At 48.9% G+C, this 27,042-nt stretch overlaps 2 protein-coding genes across 7 annotated transcripts in view; one reads left to right on the top strand and one right to left on the bottom strand.

Annotated features, from left to right (window-relative positions):
- Window positions 1-16,191, top strand: part of Szt2 (SZT2 subunit of KICSTOR complex) — a 51,009-nt gene extending 34,818 nt beyond the window's left edge. For all 3 annotated transcript variants that reach the window (XM_005000219.4, XM_063236329.1, XM_063236330.1), the window contains 30 exons: window positions 999-1,151; window positions 1,234-1,336; window positions 1,425-1,530; window positions 1,629-1,740; window positions 2,341-2,459; window positions 2,571-2,735; window positions 2,932-3,016; window positions 3,174-3,338; window positions 3,449-3,616; window positions 4,017-4,150; window positions 4,571-4,737; window positions 4,877-4,974; window positions 5,047-5,179; window positions 5,337-5,470; window positions 5,588-5,688; window positions 5,768-5,944; window positions 6,144-6,411; window positions 6,494-6,573; window positions 6,661-6,786; window positions 6,919-7,118; window positions 9,549-9,639; window positions 9,801-9,881; window positions 9,963-10,037; window positions 12,295-12,508; window positions 12,886-13,039; window positions 13,191-13,313; window positions 13,414-13,819; window positions 13,955-14,071; window positions 15,257-15,325; window positions 15,481-16,191. In XM_005000219.4, coding sequence (XP_005000276.2) covers window positions 999-1,151; window positions 1,234-1,336; window positions 1,425-1,530; window positions 1,629-1,740; window positions 2,341-2,459; window positions 2,571-2,735; window positions 2,932-3,016; window positions 3,174-3,338; window positions 3,449-3,616; window positions 4,017-4,150; window positions 4,571-4,737; window positions 4,877-4,974; window positions 5,047-5,179; window positions 5,337-5,470; window positions 5,588-5,688; window positions 5,768-5,944; window positions 6,144-6,411; window positions 6,494-6,573; window positions 6,661-6,786; window positions 6,919-7,118; window positions 9,549-9,639; window positions 9,801-9,881; window positions 9,963-10,037; window positions 12,295-12,508; window positions 12,886-13,039; window positions 13,191-13,313; window positions 13,414-13,819; window positions 13,955-14,071; window positions 15,257-15,325; window positions 15,481-15,624 — 4,268 coding nt within the window. In that variant the 3' untranslated portion in view covers window positions 15,625-16,191. The remainder of the gene's footprint in view (window positions 1-998; window positions 1,152-1,233; window positions 1,337-1,424; window positions 1,531-1,628; window positions 1,741-2,340; window positions 2,460-2,570; window positions 2,736-2,931; window positions 3,017-3,173; window positions 3,339-3,448; window positions 3,617-4,016; window positions 4,151-4,570; window positions 4,738-4,876; window positions 4,975-5,046; window positions 5,180-5,336; window positions 5,471-5,587; window positions 5,689-5,767; window positions 5,945-6,143; window positions 6,412-6,493; window positions 6,574-6,660; window positions 6,787-6,918; window positions 7,119-9,548; window positions 9,640-9,800; window positions 9,882-9,962; window positions 10,038-12,294; window positions 12,509-12,885; window positions 13,040-13,190; window positions 13,314-13,413; window positions 13,820-13,954; window positions 14,072-15,256; window positions 15,326-15,480) is intronic.
- A 113-nt stretch (window positions 16,192-16,304) lies between these two features.
- Window positions 16,305-19,068, bottom strand: Hyi (hydroxypyruvate isomerase (putative)). 4 transcript variants are annotated; one of them, XM_063236339.1, is made up of 8 exons: window positions 18,451-19,068; window positions 18,262-18,373; window positions 17,331-17,445; window positions 17,127-17,179; window positions 16,977-17,026; window positions 16,808-16,877; window positions 16,586-16,702; window positions 16,305-16,460 (listed from the first exon to the last, which is right to left on the bottom strand). In XM_063236339.1, exons 1-7 carry the CDS (start codon window positions 18,647-18,649, stop codon window positions 16,609-16,611), a joined length of 693 nt encoding a protein of 230 aa, XP_063092409.1. In that variant the 5' UTR covers window positions 18,650-19,068; the 3' UTR covers window positions 16,305-16,460; window positions 16,586-16,608. The 4 variants fall into 4 exon arrangements, with proteins under 4 accessions (XP_063092409.1, XP_063092408.1, XP_005000275.3 ...); XM_063236338.1 differs by having other exon boundaries at window positions 16,568-16,702; window positions 18,451-19,056; XM_005000218.4 differs by having other exon boundaries at window positions 17,101-17,179; window positions 18,451-19,050.
- Window positions 19,069-27,042: the final 7,974 nt, after the last annotated feature.

The following is a 27,042-nucleotide window of genomic DNA, read 5'->3' as shown; positions in this document are numbered from 1 at the left end:
CCCTTTTGGGATTTATGGTCTTGGTAAGCAGACATGCTGATCTCCTGGAGGTGGTGGCTAAAGTCTTAGCACTCTCTTTCTTTGGCTTCTCACGCTCTCTCATCTCAGCCATAGAGAAAGAACCCAAATTTATCCTCCTTTCACATGTCTCCCTTTTGCTTTAAAAGTAGAATCAGACCACTCCTATTTTTAACACTGTCAGCCAGACCTTTCTAACCACCAGGAGAGTGTGTCTGTGGGTACGTGGTGAGATGGTCTCTATATTGAAGTTGAATTCCCATAATTAGTCAACTCCCATAGTTTTGAAGGCAGTTTTTGCAAATTGAGAAAGAGCCAGGACATAGAAGCACTTTCACTTGAAGATGACTGCCAGCAGCCTGGGATATAAGACCAGTGAGAATCCAGACATATCCTTTCCTCATTTGTGTCTTCGTGCTTTTCACTGAAATCCTTAGCAACCAATATTCTGTGCCAGTTTCTACACAGGAGCTCTAGCCTCCTGGGTACCCTGTGTGCCACTGACAATTGACAGCAGTGTATCTGGGAAACCAAGCTGTCACCTGCCTACTGGAAGGTTCCTCATCAACCTAGAAACCTGAAAAAGATCAAACAAGACATTAGACTATGGCCACCGTCCGTTGGCTACTACCATATCACTACTGGGCTATCTTTCCCACTTGGCAGTTGATGTACATAAGCAACCATAGCCTTTTTGTCTAAATAAGGTCACTGTTGCAACTCCCTGAGAGTACAGTGGCTTATAGTGTTACTGACATGTGTTGTGACAGAACCAGAACCTTTGTCACTGTTTTCAGGATTGCCTCATGTTTTATCTTTCTCCACACTTCTTTGCTTCATCCCTGAGCATGCATGAGATAGTTCTTAAAGTCTCTGTGCTCTGACTGTCTTCCTAAGGGCAAGGCAGCCAGTTGTTCCCAGGTGAACAGTCTAGAGACAGCAGAACTGAATAGCTCATTTCTAATCTCTGCTCCATCCAGATTATGCTGCTGATGAGAGCTGTGCACCCCGAGGATACCTAGCAGCCACGATGCAGTTTGTTCCTGGCCATTTTTCATGTGATGTTGTATGGGGAACTGTGATCCGAGTACACTCGCGCCTCAAAATGGGGCCCAGCATGGGGGTCTCTCGGGGTATGTGACTTAGGCATGGGAGGGCAGGTAGAGTTGGAGGATCTGGGGACAGGAGTTTCCTCAGCCTGTGTTGCTCCCACAGCTATCCAGGCCCTGCGCTCTGTGCTCAATGCCTTTTCTGTAGTGAACAGGAAGAATATGTTTGTTTATCAGGAGCGAGCAACAAAGGCTGTGTACTATCTTCGGTATGTGAGCCTGGGGAGATGTGTCAAAGCTTAAATCAGGGATAGCATGAAAGCAGACAGGTTGAAACATTGTGCCACTCTTTCCCAGGCTCCTGGAGACATCCTGCAGTGACCGGCCATGGGAAGGGGATGCTCTGCCCCCATCTCTAGCTCTGTCCCGAAGCCAAGAGCCCATCTACTCTGAAGAGACTTCGGCATGTATCATACACACAAATACACCTGCCCAGCATATGCTTTCTGCCCTCGTGCTTTGCTCCCTAGAACTGAGCTCTGACTATAGTTGTTGCTGCAGGGTCCCCGTTCCCCACTGGACATGGCTTCCAACCGTGGTTCAGATGCCGCTCGCCCAGTGGGCCAAGTAGACAGACATATCCAACTGCTAGTGCATGGTGTAGGGCAGGCAGGTAAGGACTCGAGGGGTTGAAGGGTGAGCTATGTCCCAGAGTTCTCTAGGACTTCTCTCTGAGCTTCCCTCCCGCTCTGCTCTGGTTCCCTCCTCCAAGTCCTGCTGTGTTCTGGGTTTTGCACAAGCAGGAGCTACATAGGAGAGGACAAATTCCAGTGGTGGTGAAGGGACTGAAGTCTCAACTGATCGAGACCCAACTCGGGAAGTGGAGCTGAGTGACTAGAATATCGGTGGCTCCATAGGCTTGAGAACAGGGGCTGGCTGAGGTGAAGATGGGTTTGTTTTGGGATGTGTTGAGCCTGAAGTGTCGTAAGTGATTTATACCACATTTAAGGCTAAGGCCATTACATTCTTTTTTAATCCTTAATATATCTATGAGGGTGTTGTTATAACTCCAGTCTTACAGACAAGGGTGCTCAGGTTTCCAGAGTCACAGTGGATAGACTGGTAGAAAAACAAGCTGGTGTCTGTTCCCTCCAGAACAGCATACCTAACTGACTCCAGTATACAGGGGATGGTTGGAGTTGGGGTTAAAGGCTGGTGTGGAGACATTAAGTCCTCTACCAGTGTCTTCACCTCTCACCATGGCTTTGTCAAGGTCCTGAGATCACGGATGAGCTAGTACGGGTCCTGCGTCGACGCTTGGATGAGGCCACACTAGATGTCATCACAGTCATGCTGGTCCGGAACTGCAAGCTGACACCAGCTGATGTGGAGGTTGGCTTCCTCTTACACTCCAGCCTCCTTCCCAGACTTAGCCTTAGGTGCTGGGGCAATCTGGGCTGGAACCTCTAGGCTCAGCTTTGACCTTCTCTTTCCACTCTGCAGTTCATCCAGCCCCCTGGAAGTCTCCCCTCAGAGGTGCTGCATCTGGCCCTACCCGCCTCCTGCAGGCCCTGGCTCCCTGCCCTGGCCTGGTACCTGCGACAGAACCTGCTTATCTTCCTTCACTCTCCCAAGTACACAGATAGCAACAGCCGGAACCACTTCCAGGTGAGACTGTCCCTGTGTCCCTGACAGTAACTTTCCATATCCACTATGCCCCTTTGCCCACAGACCTGTGTATAATCTGCCTCGGCACGCCTTCCTTACTGGCTTGTGTCTTCAGGTGCTCTTGTGTACCTACACCCCATTCCCCACAGCGGGCCTCCATCTTAATCTTCCTGCTCTATGGCTCTTCTCTCGCCAGCACCCACTGCCTCCACAGGGTGGCTTCCCTGACTTGGACATCTATTTGTATAACAAGCCTGGTGGACAGGGCACTGGAGGCAAAGGTACAGTGCGGGGCACGGCCTATGGCACTACGAGGTATGGGGAAGCCTTTCTCATTTTGTGCCTGAGAGGGCCTCTCCCAGCCATGTACCTGAGGGGGACCTGGAGGAGACGGTCTGCAGTTACCAGAGCTGAGCTTGCTTGTGCATTTCCATGTAGGGGTTGCCTGCATCACTCTAGCCTTTGTGGATGAAGGAGGGGCCCCAATTTCACTCGCTTTGTGGCCTCCCTCTTCTCCGGGGCCCCCAGTCCTACTACAAGAGGAAGAATTTGAACAACTCACTCAGGTCATTCGCTGCCCAGTTTTGCCGGATAATTCTTCAGGTGGGGCAGCTTAGTCAGAAGATGGGGCATCCAGTCAGGACTTTGGGAGGCAAGGGTATGAGTAGGGTGGGACCTAGGGGCATCTCAAGTGACTTCATTCTTCACTCTAGCTGAGAGTGGGGCTCCACGACTTCGACTGGATGTGTGGGAAAAGGGAAACATCAGCATTGTGCAGCTGGAGGAAAAGCTCCGGGGAGCAGCTCGTCAGGCCCTGGCTGATGCCATCATAGAGCTGCGGCTGCTGCCGGCTTCACTGTGTACAGAAGACACACCCCCAGGTATACAGATCACAACATTTTACCGAGCTTCAGAGAACATTGCAAATCCAAGCAGGGCAGTGTGGCAGCTGAGGGTGCAAAAGTGGGGTTCCAAGAAAGTGCAGAGGCCCTATCAGGAGTACACATTCATAGCTGACTACCGCTTTGTGCATCAAAATGAAATACAGTACTAGCAGAAATGAACACAGGTACATGGTTTCCTACATAGGGAGAGATTTAACTTTCAGGGGCTCACATCACAGACACATGCTGCTGCCCACTATGCCCACTATCAGTTGCATACCCACACTCACAGGCAGACTAGGGACAAGGTACTCTTAGGGATCTTGGGGCTACCTTGTCCAGAGTGAGGATTAATGATCAGTGGTGGGAGTCATTAAGTAATGTCTGGTGTCCACAGGAGGTCTCAGGAGCATGTCCTTGGAAGCCAAGAGCCCTGCAGGCCAAGCTAGCATCTTTCCTCCTACCCCTGTCCCTGGGGAACCTGTGACTCCACCCAGCAAAGCAGGCCGGCGTAGCTTCTGGGATATGCTGGTAATGGAAGGAGGTGGTAAAGCTGACCTCTATCTTCTTACTGTCTCATGTTTTCTTCTACATTCCATACCAGTCCCCACAGGTCTCCTTTGAGACAAAACTGCTCTGTACTTTTAGTGGGAGTTTGCAAAACATGAGAAGCTCATTGACATTGAAAGCCCCCAACTTACTAAATGCTTTCACTTTCATTTTTCCTATTAGATCCCTACAACAACCTGCAAGATAATAACTACAGGTTTTATCCATGAAGAAAATGAGGCTCAGGACAGTGCTGAGCCTGCCCAGGGCAGTTCAGTCAGCCTGCAGGGAAGCCAGGGCTTGATCCAGGCCTCCAAGCCCTCCAGGCCTGTTGTTCCCAGGAATTCCGTTCTGTCCTGCCCCCTTCTAATAGCCCTTCCTTAATTGCTGCATTGCCCCCAGAGTAAAGCAGAAGGAGGAGATTTGGGTTCCCCCAAAACAACTGATGACATTGTCCTGGATCGGCCAGAAGATAATCGAAGTCGGAGACGTCATAAAACTGAAAGTGTTCGGACTCCAGGTGGAACTGAAAGAGCACCAGCCCCAGATTCTGGAGCCCAGAGGCACAGGTAGGGGTGTGTGCATGTGCGCCACACACCGGGAGGTTAGAGTCAGGAGTTACAGCAAGTCACAGATAGTTGTTTGGTTTATGTAAACATACGTGTGTCTTATATGGATGTGACATTCTTGATCTTGCTCTACCCTTAGACGCCGTACAACACAGCTAGAGGAGGGCGAGGCAGGGACCCTGAACCCTGTGTTTGCTCATACCATTCAGCGCTGGATGGAGTTTATGGTTCAGATTGGTAAGGCCCCATCCCTCAACCTCTGACCAAGTCTCTACCCTGCAGCCCCACAGTGACATCTCTGCCTTGCAGGTTGTGCCTCAGTGTCCAGAAACTCCACCCACATGGTATCCCGATTCCTCCTTCCTTCCATCCTATCTGAGTTCACCACTCTGGTCACCTCAATGGCTGGAGACACCAGTGTTCGTGTCTTTGAGCAGCATTTGTGAGTTTAAGATCTCATGGAATTAAAAGAACTTTTCTCTGGCACCTAAAAGCTGGACCTATAAGAAGCCAAACACATGGAGGCTGAGCTGGGAGAGGTGGGAAACCAGTCAGGGAATGCGCCCATAGATGTTTTCTCTTCTGATCCTTCCTCCCAGGAGGGGTTCAGAGCCAGAGATCTTCAGTCCCTGTTCCCCTGGGCAGCTGGGCCCAGCTTCCCGTCCAGCAACTGAGCGTCATCTGCTGGTTCTGGGAAGGAACTTCATGCAGTGGAGGAGACCAACCCAGCAGGGTGAGGGCCTGGCTGAGGGGAGGGCAAGTTCCAGAGACATGGTTGATCTCTGACGTGGGGGGCAGGGTAGGATCAAAGGACCCACAGACCCCTATTGTGCCCTCACCTGTCCCATAGCTGCCAAAGCTTTGCAGCGCTTTGAACCAGGAGGCGATGGGAGCTTAGGGCGAAATGCTCCTCGGCAGAGGCTGTTGCTGCTAGAGGTTGTGGACAAGAAGGTAAATGTGGGATCAGGCCCTGGGTGGGCGGAGGGAGTCCTGTCACCGCACTGACGCTGATCCTGACCCTGACCTCCAGCTACAGCTGCTGACCTATAACTGGGCTCCAGACTTGGGGGCAGCATTGGGCAGAGCACTGGTTCGCCTTGTGCAGTGGCAGAATGCACGGGCCCATCTCATCTTCTGCCTGCTCAGCCAGAAGCTCGGGCTCTTCCATCATTACGGCCAGTTGGACTTCCCTGTTCGAGATGAAAAGGTGCCTCCTGCCTGCTTCCCTCTAGTTCTACCCACTGAAAGATCAGTTAAAGAGAACCCTGTGGGAGAGACCAGTTAAAGAAAGCAAGGGAGAGGAGACAGAGGCCAGAAGTGGTAGAGAAGTCAAAGAGTGTCTTGGGGTATGAGAGAGGGCCTGGGGGCAAAAACTGTGAGCTCATTTGCTACTGTGTCACTCTCAGGAGCCAAACCCATTCCTGCTGCCGGCCATGGAAGTGGAAACTCTCATCAGGAGTGCAAGCCCCCCACTGAGCCGAGAGCAGGGCAGGCTGAGTGGGTCCTCTCGGAGTGGGGCTCCACATCCTCTAGATACATTCCCCTTTGATGAGGCCCTGAGGGACATCACAGCTGCCCGCCCAAGCTCTACCCTTGGTCCTGTGCCCAGACCTCCCGATCCTGTCACTTACCACGGACAACAGTTCCTGGAGATCAAGATGGCGGAACGCAGAGGTGAAGACCGGGCTGGGCAATGGGAGGGGAGATCTGTGCAGCCTGGAGGGAGACAGTGACAACTGATGCTTCCCTCCCCAAGAGCTGGAGCGCCAGATGAAAATGGAGAACCTGTTTGTTACCTGGCAGCAGCGTTCTGCCCCAGCCAGCATGCCCATCAGCGTGAGTTACTCAACCCTGCCTTTTCCAAGGGGGTCCTATGACCCTTCCCTGGCCATTGTTCCAGTGCTTACTACCCCATGTCCCCAGGCCGGGGAGCTGGAGACCCTAAAACAGTCATCACGCCTGGTACATTATTGTGCCACAGCCTTGCTCTTTGACCCAGCTGCCTGGCTGCATGGACCTCCAGAGACCTCTGGGCCCCCTGAGGGACAGGTGAGGCTAAAGATTCCCAGATTCTCCTCTGAGATCTCCATTAACACCCCCACCCCCACTGCAGTGGCCTCTGTTTCTCCACTGCCAGGGATGTGCATGACAGTGGGTCAGCCTTAACTTCCATTCCCACAGCGGCGCCATCGCCCTGAGTCGGGGCCTGGGAGCCGAGAGACTCCTGGAAGCTGCGAGTCTTTGGATGTGCCTCCTGCAGCAGCCCGTGAGGAGCCTTGGCTGAAGGAGTTGAGCGTGGCCTTCCTACAGCAGTACATGCAGTATCTCCAGAGCATAGGCTTTGTGCTTGTACCACTGCGGCCCCCTTCGCCTGCCCGCAGGTGAGCTCTCCTCTTCTCTGCTGCAGGTGAGGCCTCCCTTCGCTCCCACTTGGGCAGCCTGGGCCTTATACATGTTCATCTCACTGGGCCAGTATACATATGTGAGGACTTGGACACTTTCATTCAGATTCTGTAAACCTCAGGCAGTTCCTCCACAGAACCGTGTGCATCTCATAGAGCTTGCACCCAGCCACAGCTTATGTGTTTATGTGCTTGTATATACCCACACACGTGCATCGTGTACTGATTCGTGTTCTGTGCATCCCTCTGGCTTCTCCTGAGATTTAGTATGGCTCAAGATAGGCAGACAGTCCATTTCTCTCCAAGGACCTCTTCACTGGGCCTGCTTATCCTGCTGTCCATGGTCTGTTCTGTTGTGTTCAGTTTTGTTTTGTTTTAGCAGTACTGGGGACTAGACCTAGGGAATGCTGAGACACATCCTCAGCTTTTTTTTTTAAGATAAGGTCTTTTTAAGATAAGGCCTAGTGGGGCTGGGGATTTAGCTCAGCGGCATAAGCACCTGCCTTGCAAGCAGGCGGTCGTGAGTTCAATCCCTGGTACCGACAAAAATGAAAAAGCCAAAAAAAAAAAAAAAAAAAAAAAAAAGATAAGGCCTAGTGGTGGTAAAGCTACAGAATGAATGCCACAGTGGGCTGTTTGTATCATTAAAAGCTCTAAAAGGTTCACTGTCATTGGACTATGCTGTCCTTGAACTTGGCATTTTCCTGCCTTAGCCTTGAGGAGCTGGGATTACAAGTGTACCATTGCACCCAGCCACCAGGGCCTATTCTTGGGATTGCTCACTCCCTGGCCAGTTCTGAGCCTTGGAAAGAAGGCAGCTCTCTCACCACCTTCCATCTTCCCAGTGCTCCATGGGAATTCTGCAGCCACCTTTCCTGGTCTAGGTCAGATCTGAGTCTCACTTTTGAGGTGCCTACTCTATATTTCTCTTGGCATCTGGTCTTCCAACCTCAGTGCTTCTACCCGCTTCCCTGTGGCTATGTGGAAATAATGATCTGCTCACATTTCAGTTACTTTCATGTCTTCAGGTCTGTGAGTTTATCAAGGCATTTTCTCAACTCTATTTTTCAAGTAGATGCTTTTTTAGTGTAAAATGTACTTTATTACTCAAGATACCACCCCGCTCCAGGGAGCCAATTCTGACTCCTTGGTACTCTTCAGTAATCAGCTCTCTACTTCCCAGATTTCCTCCTTTTCTCAGGACATTCTGAAAAGGAAGCAGGCCTGCACCTCCTGGGATTCCCCACCCAGCCCCCATTTCTCAGTGGCCAAGTGGCCCCTCTACAGTCCTCATGAGATTGCTGCCCTCAACAGCCAGTGCCCAGCTGTAGGAGTTAGGAAGACTATAGTTTGTATCTTCTATTCAGTTATGTTCTTCCTCAAAATTTAGATTTCTTAGACACTAGAGTTAAATAAATAAATAAATAAATAAGCTAGATAAGAAAACTATTTCTAGAACAAAATTTAAGTCAGGCTTTCCTTTATCACCAGTTTTTAATGGTCAGCCATCACTACTTAAGTTCTGTCCAGATTTTCTTGAGAATGAAATGGGGGCATTTCTTCTGCCAGGGATTTTAACCCCTAGCAAACATTCCACCAGTTTATAGCTTCTTGGTGTGGAACCCACTCATCTTTTCTGTTTTGTTCTTGGTCACGGCCTTTGTCTTCTCATCTATCCTTGTCTCTGAGTTAAGAAATGAAGAATAGAGGCTGGGCATATAGCGGAGTTGTGCAGCACCTGCCTGGCAACTGCAAGGTCCTGAATTCAATTTCCAATACCAAAAAAAAGAAAAAGAAATAAAGAATAGTAGGCCTGTGAAGCAATAAAACTATCATTTCCCAATCAAAAGGGAACCAGCAACTTTATTTCAGAAGACAGTTCCTAACCAGGACATCAAATATCTCCTTGAATTTTCCTAATGAATTTTATTTATTTGTTTGTTTGTTTTTGGAGACAGGGTCTTGCTATGCAGTTCAGGCTAACTTTGAACCCACTCTATCACTTAGGCTGGCCTCAAACTCACAGCAGTCCTCCTGCCTCACCTCCAGAGTGCTGAGATTACAAATGTGTGCCAGCATGCCTGGTGCTTGTAATGAAATTTTAGACATGCCACCCTTTCCCCTCCCTTGACTCCTTACCCCCCAGCCCTCCGTGCCCAACAGTGGAGAAAGTAGCTTGATTTCCGCCTCCCTGCCAAGCACATTGGCCTTGCCCATACCATAGCAGCTACTGTGGACACAGCCCTGCCCTAGAGTCTGGAAGTAGACTTTGGGCCTGGCCTTGCCACTTGCTGTCTGTGGGCCCCCGAGCAAGTCCTTCTTACATACCTGTGTTCCTCTCCTGCAAAATTACTCTGTGTGAAATCACCATAACCCTGCATCACTAGCTTGCCTCTCTCTTTCCTGCAGCTCCAGCCGGCTGCGGGCCATGGCGATGCTTGGAACAGAGGGTCGAGGTTCCTTTTCCTGCCCTAAAGCCAAACCTGAAGGGAGCCCCAAGGTAACTAGCTGTCATGTAATGGTGAAGTCACCTGTGCCCAGGACACTCAACTGTTTCTGCAAGCCCCAATGTCACTGACCCCAAACTAACACCAGTAGAGTCAGAGGCACCAGTGACTTCTGTCCTCTAATTCAGTGCTGCCCGCTTTGTGCTTTCTGCAGAGCACTGGCTCTCTGGTCACCACGTACCACCTGCAGCGGGCACTGCCTGGAGGCATCATCCTCATGGAGCTGACTTTCCAGGTGAGCGGGGCGGGTGCTGAGTGGGAAGAGCCAGAGCCACCTGTCTCCCGCCCTCCTGACCTCATCTCACTTTCCCTTCAGGGCTGTTACTTCTGTGTCAAACAGTTTGCCTTAGAATGTTCTCGAATCCCAATGGGGCAGGCTGTCAACTCTCAGGTATGTGTGGGGACAGAGTAACATCAGGTGCACAGGGCTTAGATATAGCACAGCTCCAGCCTGCTGTGGACAGCATGGTTCCATGACTTGTCTAGTGAGCAAAAAAAGAATGCATTGAGCAGTGTGGCCCCAGGGTTGGTCCAGTACTGTGCTTGGCTAAGTCAGTGGTCATTCTGTATGCTGGTGCTGTGACTGGACCACCTGCCTGCCTGACCCTGGGTACTCCCAACACTGCATTCTCCATGGCACCTAGCAGAAGGCAATGTGACACAGTAGCTGGTCCAGCGTTATGGTCCTTCTGGCACTGACAGTAGCTGATGCAATGGTCATCCATAGCTGGACAGTGAGAACACTGGAGCACAGTGATAATGTGACATTTGTTTAGATCTATGCCACACACAGTACTGGCTTAACCCAGAGTAAGGGATACCCTGGCATTGTCAGTACAGTCACTAACACTTAAATAAAGACCAATGTTCTAATCCACAAAGTGCCCCTGGCACTGATCTGTTATTTATGTTTCTGTCAGTCTGTCTCAAGGGAGGGACTCTCCCCAAGAAGCCCAAGCACTCAGGAGTGCTTAGAGTGAACTGAGGTTTAAGGGAGGTCAGGGACCTGAGGTCCTTACTGTACTCCGCCAGTTCATCTCCTCTGGTTTCCAGGGATGCCCTGGCCTTCTCATTATCTCACGGGTACTTTCTCAGAGGTTAGGCTGTGCTTAGCTCCAGTAGAGTCAGCAGACTCCTTTGTGTGGAGCTTTCCTGTTGAGACAGTTCACACCCAGGCCTAGATGGTTACCTTTCACTTGGTCACCAGAGATACGAACAAGATAAGATGACGTAGAAAGGCATGGTGACTTTATGTGCAGGAAACTACCTGGATCAGAGTACTTGGAGAAGGGGTGGGCAGGTGCCCTTCACACTCCTGTAGGGTTGGAAAGGGGGACCTACCCATTACTCCCCTGAACTTACTGTCCTCCTTGTCCCTGACCTCAGTGTAGCTGGGCCCTCCATGACCCTGCTTATCTAATCTAACCCAGCTCAGATTACTAAATTGTACAACGATTGTCGTTGTTCATTAAGCATTTAGTAGGTTTACTAAGTGACAAGGAAAAGTTTACTTCTCTACAGATGAGATGTATATAGGCTTAAGTCATCTGTCTCAGGACGCACAGCTGGTTATTGGAAGTCTCAGGATTGAATTCTAGGTTTCTGTGACACCAAGGCTCATCCTCCTTGTAATAAGTAGTTCATCACACCGCCTTTAACTGTGGAACTTTACATTATCTCCATGATAGGTGAGGAAACTGAAGCACAGAGACATTATGACCTAATCCAAGATTGTACAGCTAGTCTGACTCAGTCATTTGTTCCCTGTCCTACTGACTCCTAAGCTCTGTGACCCCAAGGGTGGCCAGATAGATTCTGCCTTTTTAACACCACTCATTCAGTTGTTAACATTGGCAGTAATAGTGATTTCCAGCAAGAGAAACACTCACTGCAGGTCTCCACCTGCTTTCTTCTTCAGTCAGTGGTTCACTCAGGCAAGCTTGTCAGTCAGAGGAGACCCACCAACCTCTCCCCGACCGGGCATTCCAGAGGCACTGTAGGAAGGAGTGGGAGCTGCTGGGTCTGGGGCGGGCAAGGGGGCAGAGCACAATGTGTAGAGAAGAGATGACATGTCTGGGAAGAGCAGGTAAATTGATGGGCAGAAAAAAGCTGGAGAGAGGGCAAGAGACAGGAGAAGGTTTCTAATGGTAAATGCACACCTCCCCTGACCACCGCCTGATTTACCACAACACCGTCTTCTAGTGTACTTTATACTTTCTCATTTATCCCAAAAACTTCCATGAGTAAACTGGAAGCTCCTAAGGGGAGCTTTGTTCGAGTTCATTTCTGTTGCTCCACTGCATCCCCAGTACCTAGAACAGTCACTAGAAGCACATGGTAGACACTCATTCAGCAGACATTTGTTACACTGGCAAATGTGGGCCAGACTCTCGTGGAGTCTGGGATACAAAAAAAAAGGCTCAGTCTCTCAAAATGATCCACTTTTCATAGAAACCAAGCATGCAGCACATTAAAAAGTAGAGTAAGAGGAGTGTTTTGCATAGAGGTTGTGCTGACAGAAGGCTTCCACTGGGCCCACAGCCACAGGGAGGAACCATGGGGTTTCTTCTTTCCCTAAAAGGAAGGAAACGTAGACTGGGCAGCCAGTGCTGCAGCACCTGAACCTACCCCCTGCTGCCCCTCCCCAGCTGTCCATGCTGTTCACAGAGGAGTGCGACAAGGTTCGGGATCTGATGCACGTGCACTCCTTCAGCTACGACTTCCATCTGCGCCTCGTGCACCAGCACGTGCTGGGCTCCCACCTGGTCCTGCGGCATGGCTACCACCTGACTACCTTCCTACGGCACTTCCTGGCCCACCACCCTGATGGACCTCACTTTGGCCGCAATCACATTTACCAAGGTCGGTGCTGAAGGGTAAATTAATGACACCAGAAAAGCACAGGCCACAGGGTGTGCCCAGGCCAGGACTGGTGGGAGCATCTCCCGGGCAAGTCGTCTTGTATTGTTCAGCATTCATATCTCTCATGCCTTGTTTCAGTGCTTCTTTACTGTGACTGTCTCTGTGTTAAGTTCTTCACGGTCAGTTTCATATATAGTTAGGGCCTTATGTCATGTGTACCCTGCCCTCTGCTCTGAGTCCCCATCTCAGTACCCTTCTGAGGAGCTCCCCAAGAAGGCCGAGCTGCTCTATTAGTCAGCACCTTAGTGACTCCCAGCCCCCAGGATGGTGACTGTTCCATACTTAGTACCTACTGTTTCCTTTACCTTGCCCCTTAGGGACGTTGGAGCTCCCTACGCCACTCATTGCTGCCCACCAGCTATACAACTATGTGGCCGACCATGCCAGCTCTTACCACATGAAACCACTGCGCATGGCCCGCCCTGGGGGCCCAGAACACAATGAATATGCTCTGGTCTCAGCATGGCACAGGTAAGGTGGGGAAGGGGTCCAGCACACACTGGTGAGGCTGAGATGGGGGTCACACTTGCAATACAGAGACTCGTGTTTTCTTGAGCAGAAGGTATGGGGTTGATGTCATTAGAACCTCAGAACTAACATTTTCCCAACCCCTGCTGCACAGCTCTGGTTCCTATCTGGACTCCGAGGGACTTCGCCATCAGGATGATTTCGATGTGTCTCTGCTTGTCTGTCACTGTGCTGCACCCTTTGAGGAGCAAGGAGAAGCTGAGCGGCATGTTCTGCGGTTAGCAGATTCTCTACCCTGAACATACCCATTTCTCAGCCTTCTACCCTCACCTTGCATGTCTGCTGTTGTGACCCCCACACCTTGACTCCTCACACAGGCTGCAGTTCTTCGTGGTGCTCACTAGCCAACGAGAACTCTTCCCCAGACTCACTGCTGACATGCGCAGGTTCCGGAAGCCACCCAGACTGCCCCCTGAACCAGAGGCTTCTGGGAGCTTGGCTGGTAGTCCTGGGGAGGCCTCAAGCCTTGCGCTAACCCCTGGCCCAGCTCCCTTGTTCCCACCACTGGCAGCAGAGGTGGGCATGGCACGGGCACGGCTGGCTCAGCTGGTCCGGCTGGCTGGTGGGCACTGCCGTCGGGACACTCTCTGGAAACGCCTCTTCTTGCTGGAGCCACCGGGGCCTGACCGATTGAGGCTAGGGGGCCGCCTGGCCCTGGCAGAGCTAGAGGAGCTCCTCGAGGCAGTCCACGCCAAATCCATTGGGGACATTGACCCCCAGCTGGTAAGGGACTCTGGGCTCCAGTATGGGCCCAGATGCTGAAATTCCGTAGATAACCAGTGTGGGGGGAGCGGGGGGCTGGGTGACAGTCTCAGCTAACTCTGGCATGACAGATTCAGCCCTGTGGTCTTCTCCCAGGACTGCTTCCTGTCAATGACTGTTTCCTGGTACCAGAGCCTAATCAAGGTTCTCCTAAGCCGCTTTCCCCAGAGCTGCCGCCATTTCCAGAGCCCAGACCTGGGAACTCAATACTTGGTAAGTTCCCTGAACCTCTTCTAGAAAGGCAAAAGCAGAAATCTTCATCAGCAATGACAGATGTCCCCCTCTAAGGGCCCCAGCTTGACCAAACAAGCTTTGCCTTAGAGTGTAGCCTGAATAGAATGGAGCTGTACGGACACATGGGAAACCTTAGAGCACTAAGCACCACACCCCAGCATATGATTTGCTGAGAATGCATGAGAATGTTGCACTCAGGCTCACCGAGAACACATACTTTGGCTTAAGATCCTGGGGGCTGAGCTCTGGAACTTCATCTGTGGGTGGTCTCAGAGGTTAGAGTCCCAGAAGGGAGCTCTGGGCTTTATGCGTGGTTATTCAAAGTGTGATTCTTAGACCAGCAGTATTACTTGGGAGCTTGCTAAGATGCAGATACTCAGGCCCTGCCCTACACTAATAGATCTACAGGTTGGCAGTATCCTTGGGTGATCCATGTGCACAGTAAAGTTGGAAAAACAGCCATAAGGGATAGACAGAAGGAAAAGAGTTACAGTGGTGTGAGAGAATTAGTGATGAGACAGGCCCAGAGAAAGCTATTGTTCAGGAGAGTTGGCACACAAGAAAAGACTACAGGTAAGAGTTGGAGCCTGATGAGGGGCCGGGCAACACAGCGCTTGTGGGGAAGATTTGTTTCCAGTATATAAAGGATCATCTAGAGAACCGAGGTCTGTTAGGACAAGGTGGCAGTGGCCTGGGCAGTTAGGATGCTCCTGAACTATGAGAATGCTAGCAGGGGTGAGTTTGGAAGAATGGTGAGTTCAGTTTGGGACAAATTGATTCTAAGGCCCATGGGCATCTTCACTGTTCAGATACAGGAGTGTCAAGGACGGGAGCTCAGGAGAGAGGCAACAGCCATGTGAACAGGCACTGAAGCTTTGGGAGAATCAGGGACCAGTTCAGGGAGCTCAGAGTGGGGCTGTGCCAGTGGTGGAGAATCTCCCTTTGTTGACTGGTATCAGTGCTTGGCTCTGGGCAGGCTGACTAGCAAGCCAATAAAAACACAGACTAAGGCTCGATTTGGAGACAGCCTTCAGTGACCTGGGTGTTCATTGGAAAGAAGCCTTTGCTTGTCCTCCCATGTCTACCAGTTGCCCTGCAGGAAGGTCTGTGCCACCTCCGGTAGGGCAGACCTCATTCTCCACCCCATTTCCCTTGTCACTGCAGGTGGTGCTGAATCAGAAATTCACAGACTGTTTTGTGCTAGTGTTTTTGGACTCTCATTTGGGAAAAACGGTAAGAATAGAAACCTTTGTGTGAGGTTAGTGGGAGGCTGTAATCCACATCTCCACTTGAGAGCCTACTGGGTTAGGGTGCCCACTCTTCTTGAGCCCTGCTCTGTCCCCAGCCCTGGCCTTCTCTGACTACTGTACCTCACCATGTTCCCATAGTCGCTGACAGTGGTTTTCCGAGAGCCCTTTCCTGTGCAGCCTCAGGATAGTGAGAGCCCTCCTGCACAGCTGGTCTCCACCTACCACCACCTGGAGTCCGTAATCAACACAGCTTGTTTCACCCTCTGGACCCGCCTCCTCTGAGGAAGAGAACCACTGACTGTCATGGTGTGTTGAATCATGGATCTGTAACTGTCCACTTGTGGCAGAACTGACGTAGTTCCCGGTGAGCTTCAACAGTGGCTGATACCAAAGGCAGTGTGACTGTGCCTGGGGATGTGCTGCCACAGCCTGGCCAGAACTGACCAGCCCTCCAAACACTGACCAGCCCAGAGCTCCAGAGGTTTGGGTCAACTCTGAGAGGCCCATCCCTGCTCAGGCTCCTCAGCCCTTCCTGAAAGGGATGACTCCTTCCTGTTTACCTGGTGACATCCTGGGAGTTTATACCCAGTGGCAGGAACTCACCCCTTAAGCGCAACCTGAATTCTGACTTCCAGTGTTTGGTCACTGTCAGCCACATGCCCCCTCATCCTTCCAGCTTTCGTTCCCTCTTGGACATCACTGCTGGACATTCCCATTGAGATAAGAACTTTGATTCCAATCCCAGCATGTGTGACCAGCGTCGAGCCCTTTTACTCCTGGACCCTTGGTTCCTCTCTGTAAATAAGAAGGTTCAAATATTTTCCATCTCCATAGCAACCCTGGCACCAACCAGAAGACTGAGCATGAGCTATGTATTCCTTCTCAATGGCAGGAAAGCAGTCCAGAGACACTGAAGCATTAGACACTGTGTGTCCCCCACCCTACAACATACACATATGAAAGTCTTTAGCAAGTCTTTAATTCAAAAGAGATGCAGGTGCTCAGTCACTATCCCAGAAAGGCAGGTGTGTGATGTGCAGGACCTCACTGGCCGGCCCATGGGTGGCCCCGACTATCCCAGTATGAGCGGAGCCAACTCAGACCATCCACTGTGTCTCCTACAGGGAGAGGGAAGCAGTGGCATCTCCTCTCACATGGAGAAAAATAGCCCTGCCTCATGCTTTTCCCTCTAGAACCCTTTCCCAGGGCCATGCCTGGCGCTCACCTTGAGGCCGATACTCACAGCCCACAAAGCCTTGGTAGCCTTCATCTTCCAGCAGCTGGAATAGGTAGGGGAAGTTCAGCTCCCCAGGGCTGTCTGGTTCCCCTCGGCCTGGGACCTGAGCTATCTGCACATGCCCTGGGGACAGATGTGGGGAGACATGGGACCGGGCTCCTGAGGCCCGAGGGACAGTAGAGGCTTAAAGGGTGGGCAGCAGGCCAGAGAAAAAAGGGAGCCCCTCACCAACAATGGGCAAGAATTCCCGGATGTTTCCTGTCAGGTTTCCATCCATGATCTGCCAGTGGAATATGTCCTAGGGAAGAGAATACTACATCAGACCCCGCAGGGCCCCCCACCACTCTTCACAGATCTGGAGAAAATGGGCTAAGAAGTGCCCCTCTGTTGCACTCACCATCTGTAATTGGAGGTTGGGTCTTCCAACCTTCTGTAAGATGGCTGCAGCTGGGGAGAAGCCCAGAGGGGTTGTGAGACAAGAACACAAAAACTAACAGGGCAGGAGGCGGCTGGGAGCCTACCGTGCTGGGGCGTGTCCAGGAAGTACCGGGGGTCAGTGATTCGAGTGTTAATGGGCTCCAACAGTCCCACGAGGTTCTCCTGGCCCCATGTGGAACACTGTGAGTAAAGCTCCTCCCCAAGCTTGTCCCTCCTTAGTCACTGTCCAGCACCCTCGCCTGTCCTGCCCAGCCTTTTGCTTCATCTCTTCCCACTGTACACACCCACACACACATATGTGCCCACCTCTCACCTGAGCCAGAACCTCAGCTGCATGCTTCAGGTTTTCCAGAAAAACTGTCTCCATCTCACCCCTGACTGCTGCTCCATCAGCTCCCTGGGGTGCACGGCCAGCCATCAGGTGAATGCTATGGGGGAGAAGAGGCTGGAGGCCTCACCCTTGGCTCACCATGTGCTTCTGACCTGGCCCATCCTCCTGGTTCAGGGACCTCAGTCCGTTACTCATAAACTGCCCTTTCCCTTGGTCCTTCGCAGCATATAAGCATGCCTAAGTCTTGCATTTTAAACATATTTTGACCCTTGTCCTTGGGCATTCATTCCGTTCACCTTTTATCTGTTTCCTGGCCTCTTCCCTTGTGTTTTCTCCCCCATCAACTCACCATGCAAGTAATGAGCCCCTTGTCACAGTTTCTTCTCAGCAAATCTATTTGCCCTCTGCAGGATTTGACATTTATTTGCCCAGTCTTGCTTTGAAACTTATATGTCCGCCTATCACTTGACCTCACACGGCCACATCCCAAGCTCAAGCAGACTTTCCAGGAATCCAGAAATTTGGCTAAATACCCCAAGCTGTCCCTGCATCTGCACACGCACACACCCAGCCCGATACCCACTCTACTTCCTCCAAGCGTCTATAGCAGCTTTCTCTTATCCGGGTCGGGGCCTGCGCCACCCAAAGCCGCAGCCCCACCCCTGCAGCTCCCTAGTCGCAAGTAGATCGCAGACTGCTTTTGTTAGTGTGGCCCTGGTCAAACTGATCTCCATGGGGTCAGCATGAAATCCTGGGCAAACAACGATACGAACAGGTCTAACACAAAAGGCAGTTTCCAAAGGACCGGAGCCACAGGCGAGGCTGACGGCAAGTTTGCTCAGGCTCCTGCGCCTCCGAGCGGGCTGGCGCCCCCTTTGGACACTGTGTTCATTGTGGGGGAGCAGTAGGATACCTGGGGCAGCCCAGAGTCTTGGCGTACAGCACCGCCTTCTCCAGCCCCTCTCGGAAGGCCGCCTGTCTCCCGGGCACGGCCCCCAGCCCCATCTCCCCCTTCTCCTGGTCTCCTGCGGAGAGAACAGGCCTCACTCCCGGCTCCAGTTCCCGCGCCCTCACCCCCACGCTCATGCCCGGCCTGGCGCACCCGGCGGCGTGTTGATCAGCACCACCCGCAGCCTCGCGTCCCTCGCCGCCTGCGCCAGCGCCTCGGGCGGCTCTGCGTACGGCCAGGCCACCTCCGCGGCCTCGAAGCCCGCGCGGCCTGCAGCCCGCAGCCGCTCGGGAAGACCCGGGAGCTCGGGGAACAGCCAGGACACATTGGCCGAGAAGCGCAGCGGAGCCATGGCGCGGGCGGGAGGTGGGCAGAGTTCACGAGCGCAGGGTGGCGGAAGGGGCAGGACCGCGTGGCCGCCCTCCAGATAAAGGGGGCCGGTTCCGGGGTCGGGAAGCAGCGCGTGACTGAAACGGGCCTTTCTCCGCCGTCTCCCCCCCCCGCCCCCTGGAGAAAGGGCGGGCAGGTCGAAGACTGGGGAGGAGGGGAGCAGCGCGCGCCCTGGCGGGGAGCGGGATAGCCGGTTGGAGTGAAAGAAAGTGGGCTGCTGTACTTAGCATTTCCCTGAGTTGTAAAGACGCAGTGGATGTAAGTCAGTGGCAGTGTCTGCCTAGCAGATGCAGAATCTGGGGCTCAGGTCCCAGCGCTGCAGTGGCAGGGATCATAAAAAGATCGCATATTTACGCAACAATTGGAAACTGATCAAAGAGCTTGTATACCACCAACTAGCCCGTTAACCTTTCCGTACAGATTATAAAATAAACGTGCAAAGTTTTTGAAAATTCTCATCAATATTATGTTTAGTTTTATAGACATTTTCCCTAAGTAATATTTTGTGGGCACTTCCCAGTGTTCTTCACGTCTTCCACGTCATTGTGTTGCACCTTGTCAGACACCTGGACAGCCCATTATGTGCATCAACCTGCTCCGTGGCTACAATGTTTGCCCTTTGCAGGGGAAACTGCCCCATCACTGGTTTCTGCACTGAGATGCTATGGGCTGCTGTCCTTTCTTAGTCTTAGCTCACTGACCCACGGAAGGACATCTGATCCAGAATAGCCAACCCATAGATTTGCCAAAGACCTTTTACTTGCATGGTTTGGAAAAATAACCTGACCGATCAGATTCTCCTGTCAAGAGCTCTGACAAGGAAATGCTGAGAGTGAAATTGAAAGGTGGGCTTCTCAGGAGATGACTGGGACTGTAGACTCAATAGGCAGGGATTAGCTAGTAAGGGAAACCTAGGGCTGAGGACAGTGTGACAGTGCTGTGGGTAGAGGCAGTAGCTGATGACACATGCTGTCTGAGGGACTGCCCAAGCCCACAGCTGCTGGCAGGTTTGTGCACCTCCCAAGGCTGGAATGTTTCCACTTTCCTGGGTTTCCACATCTGTACACACAGCTTCGTGATGTTTCTTGTGATAATTTGAATTTCACCTACAGTAATTCAACTAGGCAGATTTTTACAGGTAGAATTACATGGCTGAAAAATAATGTGTTAAATTCTTCGTGGATATGCTAACTTGCTTTTCAAAAATGTAAATTTATACTCAGACCCATGAGTTGAAAACTGATTTATTTTCTGAGTTAATGTTGACAGAAGATCAAGATGCACCCAGCATTTCTCTTCCACCATTTGTTCTGTCACTGTTCACCTTCCCCAATCAGAGCTACTTTGGCATGGTGGGCCACACCTGTAATCCCATCGCTTAGCAAACCGAGGCAGGAGGATTGCCACAAATTCGAGGCCAAGCCTGTACTACACAGTAAGGTCAAGGCCAGCCTGAACTACATAGCATCACCCTGTCTCAAAACAAAACGAAGCCAGGTCCACTCAAATACCTACTCCAACCTCATCCTGCAGTTAATCCAAGTGGTTGGCAGGTTCCATTTCTTGAGCTCTATTTCCAAGGACAGACTTCCAACAACTAATAGTGATCAGCTGATTTCTTGCCCATTTGGCCTTACACTAGGACCTTTGCCTTGTCCTGGAAATGTTTCTTGAATCAAGTCCAATCAGGATGTGACCTCACTAAGTTTAGCATTTAGTCAATCCCTACTTCAGCAGGTTTATAATCCAAAATTGACAACCCAGAGTGACATCTAAGTCCCTGACTATGCAAACTCTTTTAGGGCATTAGTAACACCATATCTTGTGGAACAAAAAGTGTCCACAGTGGTCTCCCTTTTTTCTTGTATAATATATCCTTTAAGGCAGCAGAGATGGTATACAAACTATGTGAGCACAACCTTTTCTCTTAATTCCTGTATAATACCTTTATATAATATACTAAATTAAATACATAAGGAGTACAGTGTCCATTAAAGTTATTTTATTTTATTTTATTTATTTTTTTGGTGCCAGGGATTGAACTCACAACCTCGCATTTGCCAAGCAGGCACTTACGCCGCTGAGCTAAACCCCCAGCCCTAAAATTATTTTAAAAGGAGACTTTTATGGGCAAATAAATACAACTTGAGACGATCTTCATTAGCAAAATAAATAAGACACATATGTACACATCTTATGTATCAGTGTGAGAAGCTGAAATAATATGTATATGTGTATGTATATGTATATAATAAAATAGTTAAGATAGTTATAAAAAATAAAATTATTTTTCCCTTGAGTCGTGTGTGTGTGTGTGTGTGTGTGTGTGTAGGTGTGTAACCATGCTAGGAATTGAACCCAGGGCATTATGCATGCCAAACCATATACTCTACCACTGTGCTACACCCGCAGCCTGAAAATTATTTTCTGTGTCATTTTGTTGTCTATACCCCTGCCATTTTGCAATATAGAGATGGCAGTAAGTTATTATTGCAAATGTTGATTCTTTGCAGTTCACTTTTGTCCAAAAAATTCAGACAGGTTTGATGTTTAGTTAAGGTACCAACAATCTGTAAGTAGTTGCATGGATGTAAGCTAAAACTCTTTTTTGATACCAGGGGTTGAACTCAGGACCTTTCACTTGCCAGGCAGGCACTTGTGCCGCTGAGCTAAACCCCAACAGCTAAAATTTAAATATAGAGTTCAGAATCTCACTTGATCACTGGGTAGCACTTGCCAATATAGTAAAACATTACAATTCATGTTTAAAATACAAATCAAAACCTCCAAATGCCATTTAATCCCTTCCAGATTAGCAAAAATGAAAAAATCAGCTCACATCAAATATTGAATATTGAATATTAGAACAACTGGAACCTTTACTCAGTATTGGTAGGAAAGTAAATTGCTACATACACCTTGGAAAACAAATTGGCTGATATGACTTTGACCCAACACTTCCATTTCCAGGTGTACTCTGGGAAGATTTTGCACAACTGTGCCAGGAACAAGCTGAGTGATAGTCATAGAAGCTCTATTGATGAGGCAAAAAGATAGAACTACCCCGGATGCTCATCAAGACATTTAGATGAGTTGTCATATAGTCATACGATGTTGTACAGGAAAGTGAAGGGGAAGCTGGTGTCAAATAATAACTTTGAGTTTGTTCTTATGTTGGGACAACGTATGAAGAGCTTAGTGAGTTTTGGTTCAAACTGAAAACATCAGTATAAAGTCATCAGATGGATAAACTTCAGAGCATAATCCTTTTGTTTTGTTTTGTTTTTCATTTTGAGACAGTGTCTAACTATGTAGTCCAGTGACTTTAAACTCACTGTGGAGCCCAGGCTAGCCTCCAATTTATGGTGATCCTCCTGCCTCAGCCTCCCACGTGCTAAGATTACAGGCACGCACCATCACACTCTGCCAGACCATTATCCTGAGAGACATACATATATATGTGACTCCATTTATATGAATTCAGAGGCAGGAAAAAGAATATTTGTGTAGGGATACAAGCATCTGTGGTAAAACAGTAAGACAAAGTGAACAGTGATCACAAAATTCAGCATGATGGTAACCGCCTGAGAAGGAGACAATGGGTGGCACTGGAGACCTGGAGAGTCATTGCACCCCCTCTTTTCTACTGGACAGTGCAGCCATGTATGTATCACTCTTATTTATAGTTTATGTATGTTTTATAGATCTCAATTGTGTATATCAGTTTCATATTTAATAAAAACAAAAATTTTAGAGCTTCGGTATGTAGTACCACCACCTATGAGCACCTTTTATATTAACATTCTCATTATAGTTGGATTATAACTACTGATTTTTAAATTATCACTGCTCAATATAGAGGTCTTTTATTGTATTATCTGTAGTAGGCAGCCTGTAGAAATGGTCCCCAGTGGTCTCTGCCTCTTGGTACTTATGCTTCCAGCCGAGTACTCCTCTCCCCTGGCATGTGCAACTCACTTTGAACAAATAAAATGGGGTAAAAGTGCTATAACGGAACCTCAGAGATTAGTTTACAAAAAGACTGGCTTCTGTCTTGAGTGCTGTGTCTCTTACCCGCTCGCTCTGAGGGAAACCAGAGCTGGTTTATAAACCGTCCTATAGAAAATATACATGTTGGGGAATTGACGTTTTTAGTAATCACGGACTAAATGTGCGCCGCCATTCATATGGTGAAATTCTAATCTCCAAGGGTTAGAATGTCGGCCTTTAAGACATAGTTAACTTTAGATGAAATCCGTAAGAGTCAGGCCCATTATGGAATTAGTGCAAGAAGAAGAGGAGGGGGAGGGGAGGGGGAGGGGGAAGGAGCAGTGGGGGGGAGGAGAAGGAGAAGAAAAAGAAGAAGAGGGGGAGGAGGAGGGGAGGAGGAGGGGAGGGGGAGGGAGGGGGAGGCGGGGAGGGGAAGGAGGAGGAGGAGGGAAGGAGGAGGGAGGGGGAGGAGGGAAAGGGGAGGGAGGGGGAGGAGGGAAAGGGGAGGGAGGGGGAGGGGAGGGGGAGGTGGAGGAGGAGGAGGAGATGATGATACCCGGTCTTCCTCTTCCTCTCTGTTTCCTCCGTGGAGCAACACTGCAAGGAGGCAGCTGTCTGAAAGCAGAAAGAGAATCTTCACCGGGACAGATCTGCTGACACACCTCTGAGTTCCCAGCCTCCAGAACTGTAAGAAATAAACGTCAGCCAGGCTATGGAATTTCGTTATGACAACCCTTCTTAGTCAGCATTCCATTACTCTTAACAAATGCCTGAGATGCCTAGTTTATAAAGAGAAAACGTTTATTTCGGTTCATGGTTTCAGAGGTTGAATTAGGTCCATGATTCATCAGCCTTGTTGCCTTGGGCCTTTGGCAGAGCAGCACATCATGGCAGGAGCACGTAATGGCTCAAAACTGCTCACCATGGTAGGCAGGGAGTGAAACAGAGGGAGAGAAAGGCACTGAGATCCAGCAAATCCCTTTAAAATCACACACCCACAATAATATGATAACCTCCCACTAGGCCTCACCTCTTAAAGGTTTTGCCATTTCCCGATATTGCCGAGCTGAGGAGAAACTTTTAGCACATGGACCTTTGGCAGACACTTAAGAGTCAAGATGACTAATACACTGGCCAACAGCAGGCAAGGACCAGAGGCCTGCCACAGTCACAAGTGAGTTTAGGAGCAGATCATCCCCCAAGTGAGCCTTCAATGACTGTGCCCCAAACCAGGCATAGTGACACATGCCTGTAATCCCAGCACACTAGGAGGCTGAGACAGGAGAACTGCTAGTTGAAGCCCATCCTGGACAACTTAGTGACTTAGATCCTGTCTCTCAAAATAAAAAATAAAACAGGGTAGGGGTGTAGCTCAGTGTAATGGCTCTGGGTTCAAGCCCCAGTATACACACACACACACACACACACACACATGACTCTTCCCCTGCACCTCAATCAACACCTGAGTTAGAGCCTTGCAGGAAAGACACACTACTAAACCACAGAAATTCTTTGTTGTTTTTTTTTGTTCATTCATTTGTTTCTGGTCTTTTGGAGACAGGGTCTTTCTATGCAGTTCAGACTGGCCTTGAGCTCATTTTGTAGCCTAGGTTGGTCTCAAACTCACAACAATACACCTGCCTCAGCCTCCTGAGTGCTGGGATTACAGGCACGTGCTACCATGCATGGCTAGAAATTCTTGATCTACAGAAATTCCTAGGTAATAACTACTTGTTATTTTTTAAATATTCGAGAACTTTTTATTTTGTTTGGGATTTGACTTGGTTATATGAGACAGGGTCTTGCTAAGTAATTTAGGCTGGCCTTGAACTTACTATGCAGCGCAGACTGACCCTGAACTTGCAGTGATTCTCTTGCCTCCTGAGTGCTGGGCTCATAGGCGTTACGCTACCGTGCCCAGCTAATATTTGTTATTTTTACGCCATTAAGTGTTGAGAATATTAGCAGCAATAGATTGGATCGCTTTCTTTTTCTACAAACACTTACTTGTTTGAGGGGACTGTTTTCATCACTTTTTTGCCTTCTTCTTAGATGATTCTTGTTTTGAAGCCAATGGTGAGTGATTAGAAAGTGGGCATCTGACCCAGGACGGACCAACCGTAATAGCTGCACAGAAGCTATTAGCTGCCTATACAACATCTGTCCCCCTCTTTCCCCTCTAATGGACCCATCCTCATGGACCAGTCTTCCAGGAAAATGAAGCTAATCCACAGACAGACATGGCAAAGAAACACAGAGAGCACTGTATACAGCATTTGGTGCTTCTATAAGGGACCCAACCAGTTTGCTTTCAACCATGTGTTCATTTACAGCTGCCCAGATTTAAGAATATCAACATTCAAGTGTCATTCCATTGCTAGTAGTTTTTGAGCCATTGAGCCTAAATCTTCGGAATTTAACTTTCCTATTTTACTCTTTTGCCAGTAAGAGCCCATACCACATGGATTCATGACAGCTTGTAACAGTGCCAGAAAGAAAACTAAATCTTGGGTTAATTTTTTCTTTCATGGATTGCCGTGGTATCCAGGCATTCAAACGAGAGTATCATGGTTCATCTACATTGGGACGCTAGACTAAAATGTCAGCACGTTTAAATAGAATAATCTCACATACAGTACCCTGAATAATAACATCATTATACAAGTGGCATTGAATCACTTTACAAAATTTATGCTTGCATGAGCAATCTTCTGTATTCTTGGAAGAATATTATAACATTTGCTATTCCATCTTATCCACCTTTTTCTTTAAAAGGAGGTTCCTATAACTGGCACTTTATCCTTAATTTCTAGTCTATTACTGGGCTCACACTTAGAAACCCTCTCACGCCTTTCTTTTACATATGCATGTTTAGTAACAAAGCCTTTGGGCACTCTAATGGAATATTAACCAATTGCAAACCCATCCACATGTACACTTTAAATTTAGTAAAACAACATGGGTATTTGTGGTTTAAAGGGTACAGATCTAAAATTTTTTTAGGCTTGTAAAGTTTATAATTTTGAAACTCCAAGTAACCCTGGCTATAGAATCCTATCTTTCACTTATTTACTTTTACATCTTTGTATACTATACATGATGTTATATATATACTTTTGCAACATGTTTTTCCATCATATATATATATATAGTCTTTTGTTGTGCAAAATATATAAACTCAATCTACCTCTCCACTTTTTCATTGTGTTTTATTCCAAATATGAAGATTTTCTAATTCTCCTATTGATGGATAAGACTACTTCCAAAATAATAAACATCCCCATATATGCTTTGTTCTGTACAAACGTGAATGTTTCTCTAGTATAGATCCCCAGATGTGGACTTGCTAGGTCAAATGATAGGCATATTTAAAGTTATAAGTCATTGCTAAATCAGTTCTTCAACTTTCCAAATTACATTGCCATGAACCACCTATCAGAGTGCCTGTTTCTTCATCATTAGATAGTATCTGTATTTTAAAAAGTTCCGGGCTAAAGAAAGAAACATTTAAAAATCAAAACTTTGATTATTGCTGAAGTTAACTACCACTTTCCCAGGTGTCTACTAGCTATGAACATTTTCTTTTCAGCATAGTAATACAGCTCAGTGTAGAGTTCTTGCCCTTGCATGTGCGAGGCCCAGCACCACAACAAAAAAATCCTTTTATGTGAAATACTCACATTTGTACATTTTCCAGTAAGGTTTGTAGTGTTTTAATTAATTTTTAGGTGTTTTGTTGTGTGTTTATTTGGGTGTTTTTGTTTTTTTGGGGACTGGGAATCAAGGACCTTGCACTTGCCAGGCAGGTGCTGTGCCAATGAGCAATATCTTCGGCCCTGTGGGTGTTCTTTATAAGATTTTTGAATGTTAACTTCTTGTTTTTTATTTTTTTCTCTGTCTTTTAAAAAAAATTTCTATTGCCCAGAGTGACCTAACGCCTAAGCTCAAGTGATCCTCCTGCATCAGCCTCCCAAATGCCAGGATTACAGATACATACCACCATACATGACTATTTCTTGACTTTCATAAAATGTCTTCAGTGTTCAAAATGTTGGCAGTATCAGGCTTCAAGTACCCTTGTGCAAGAAGCCTTGACAGGATAAGTGTCCTGATTACTTGCCCCAGGACTTAAGTCTTTCCCTGAGCCTGGGAAGCCTGGGAACTGACTCAGCTGCTGGTGACTCCAGCCAAACGGAGCCAAGGTGCTGGACTCTGTGATGTCTTCCCTTGCTCTGCTCCCTGCTGTGGCAGGCTTCACAGGGACAGGTTTTTAGGGGCCTCACCTCAGGGGTCATGTAGCAGCAAACATGCTCATCTAGCAAACCCAAGCCATATTGTCCAGTATCCATTTTGATGGCAATAAAA

Source organism: Cavia porcellus, unplaced genomic scaffold, assembly GCF_034190915.1.
Source record: "Cavia porcellus strain 051 isolate PalLab524CR breed Dunkin Hartley unplaced genomic scaffold, mCavPor4.1 scaffold_25, whole genome shotgun sequence".
NCBI classification, from domain to species: Eukaryota; Metazoa; Chordata; class Mammalia; order Rodentia; family Caviidae; genus Cavia; species Cavia porcellus.
This window is presented reverse-complemented; position numbering and strand designations above follow the sequence as displayed.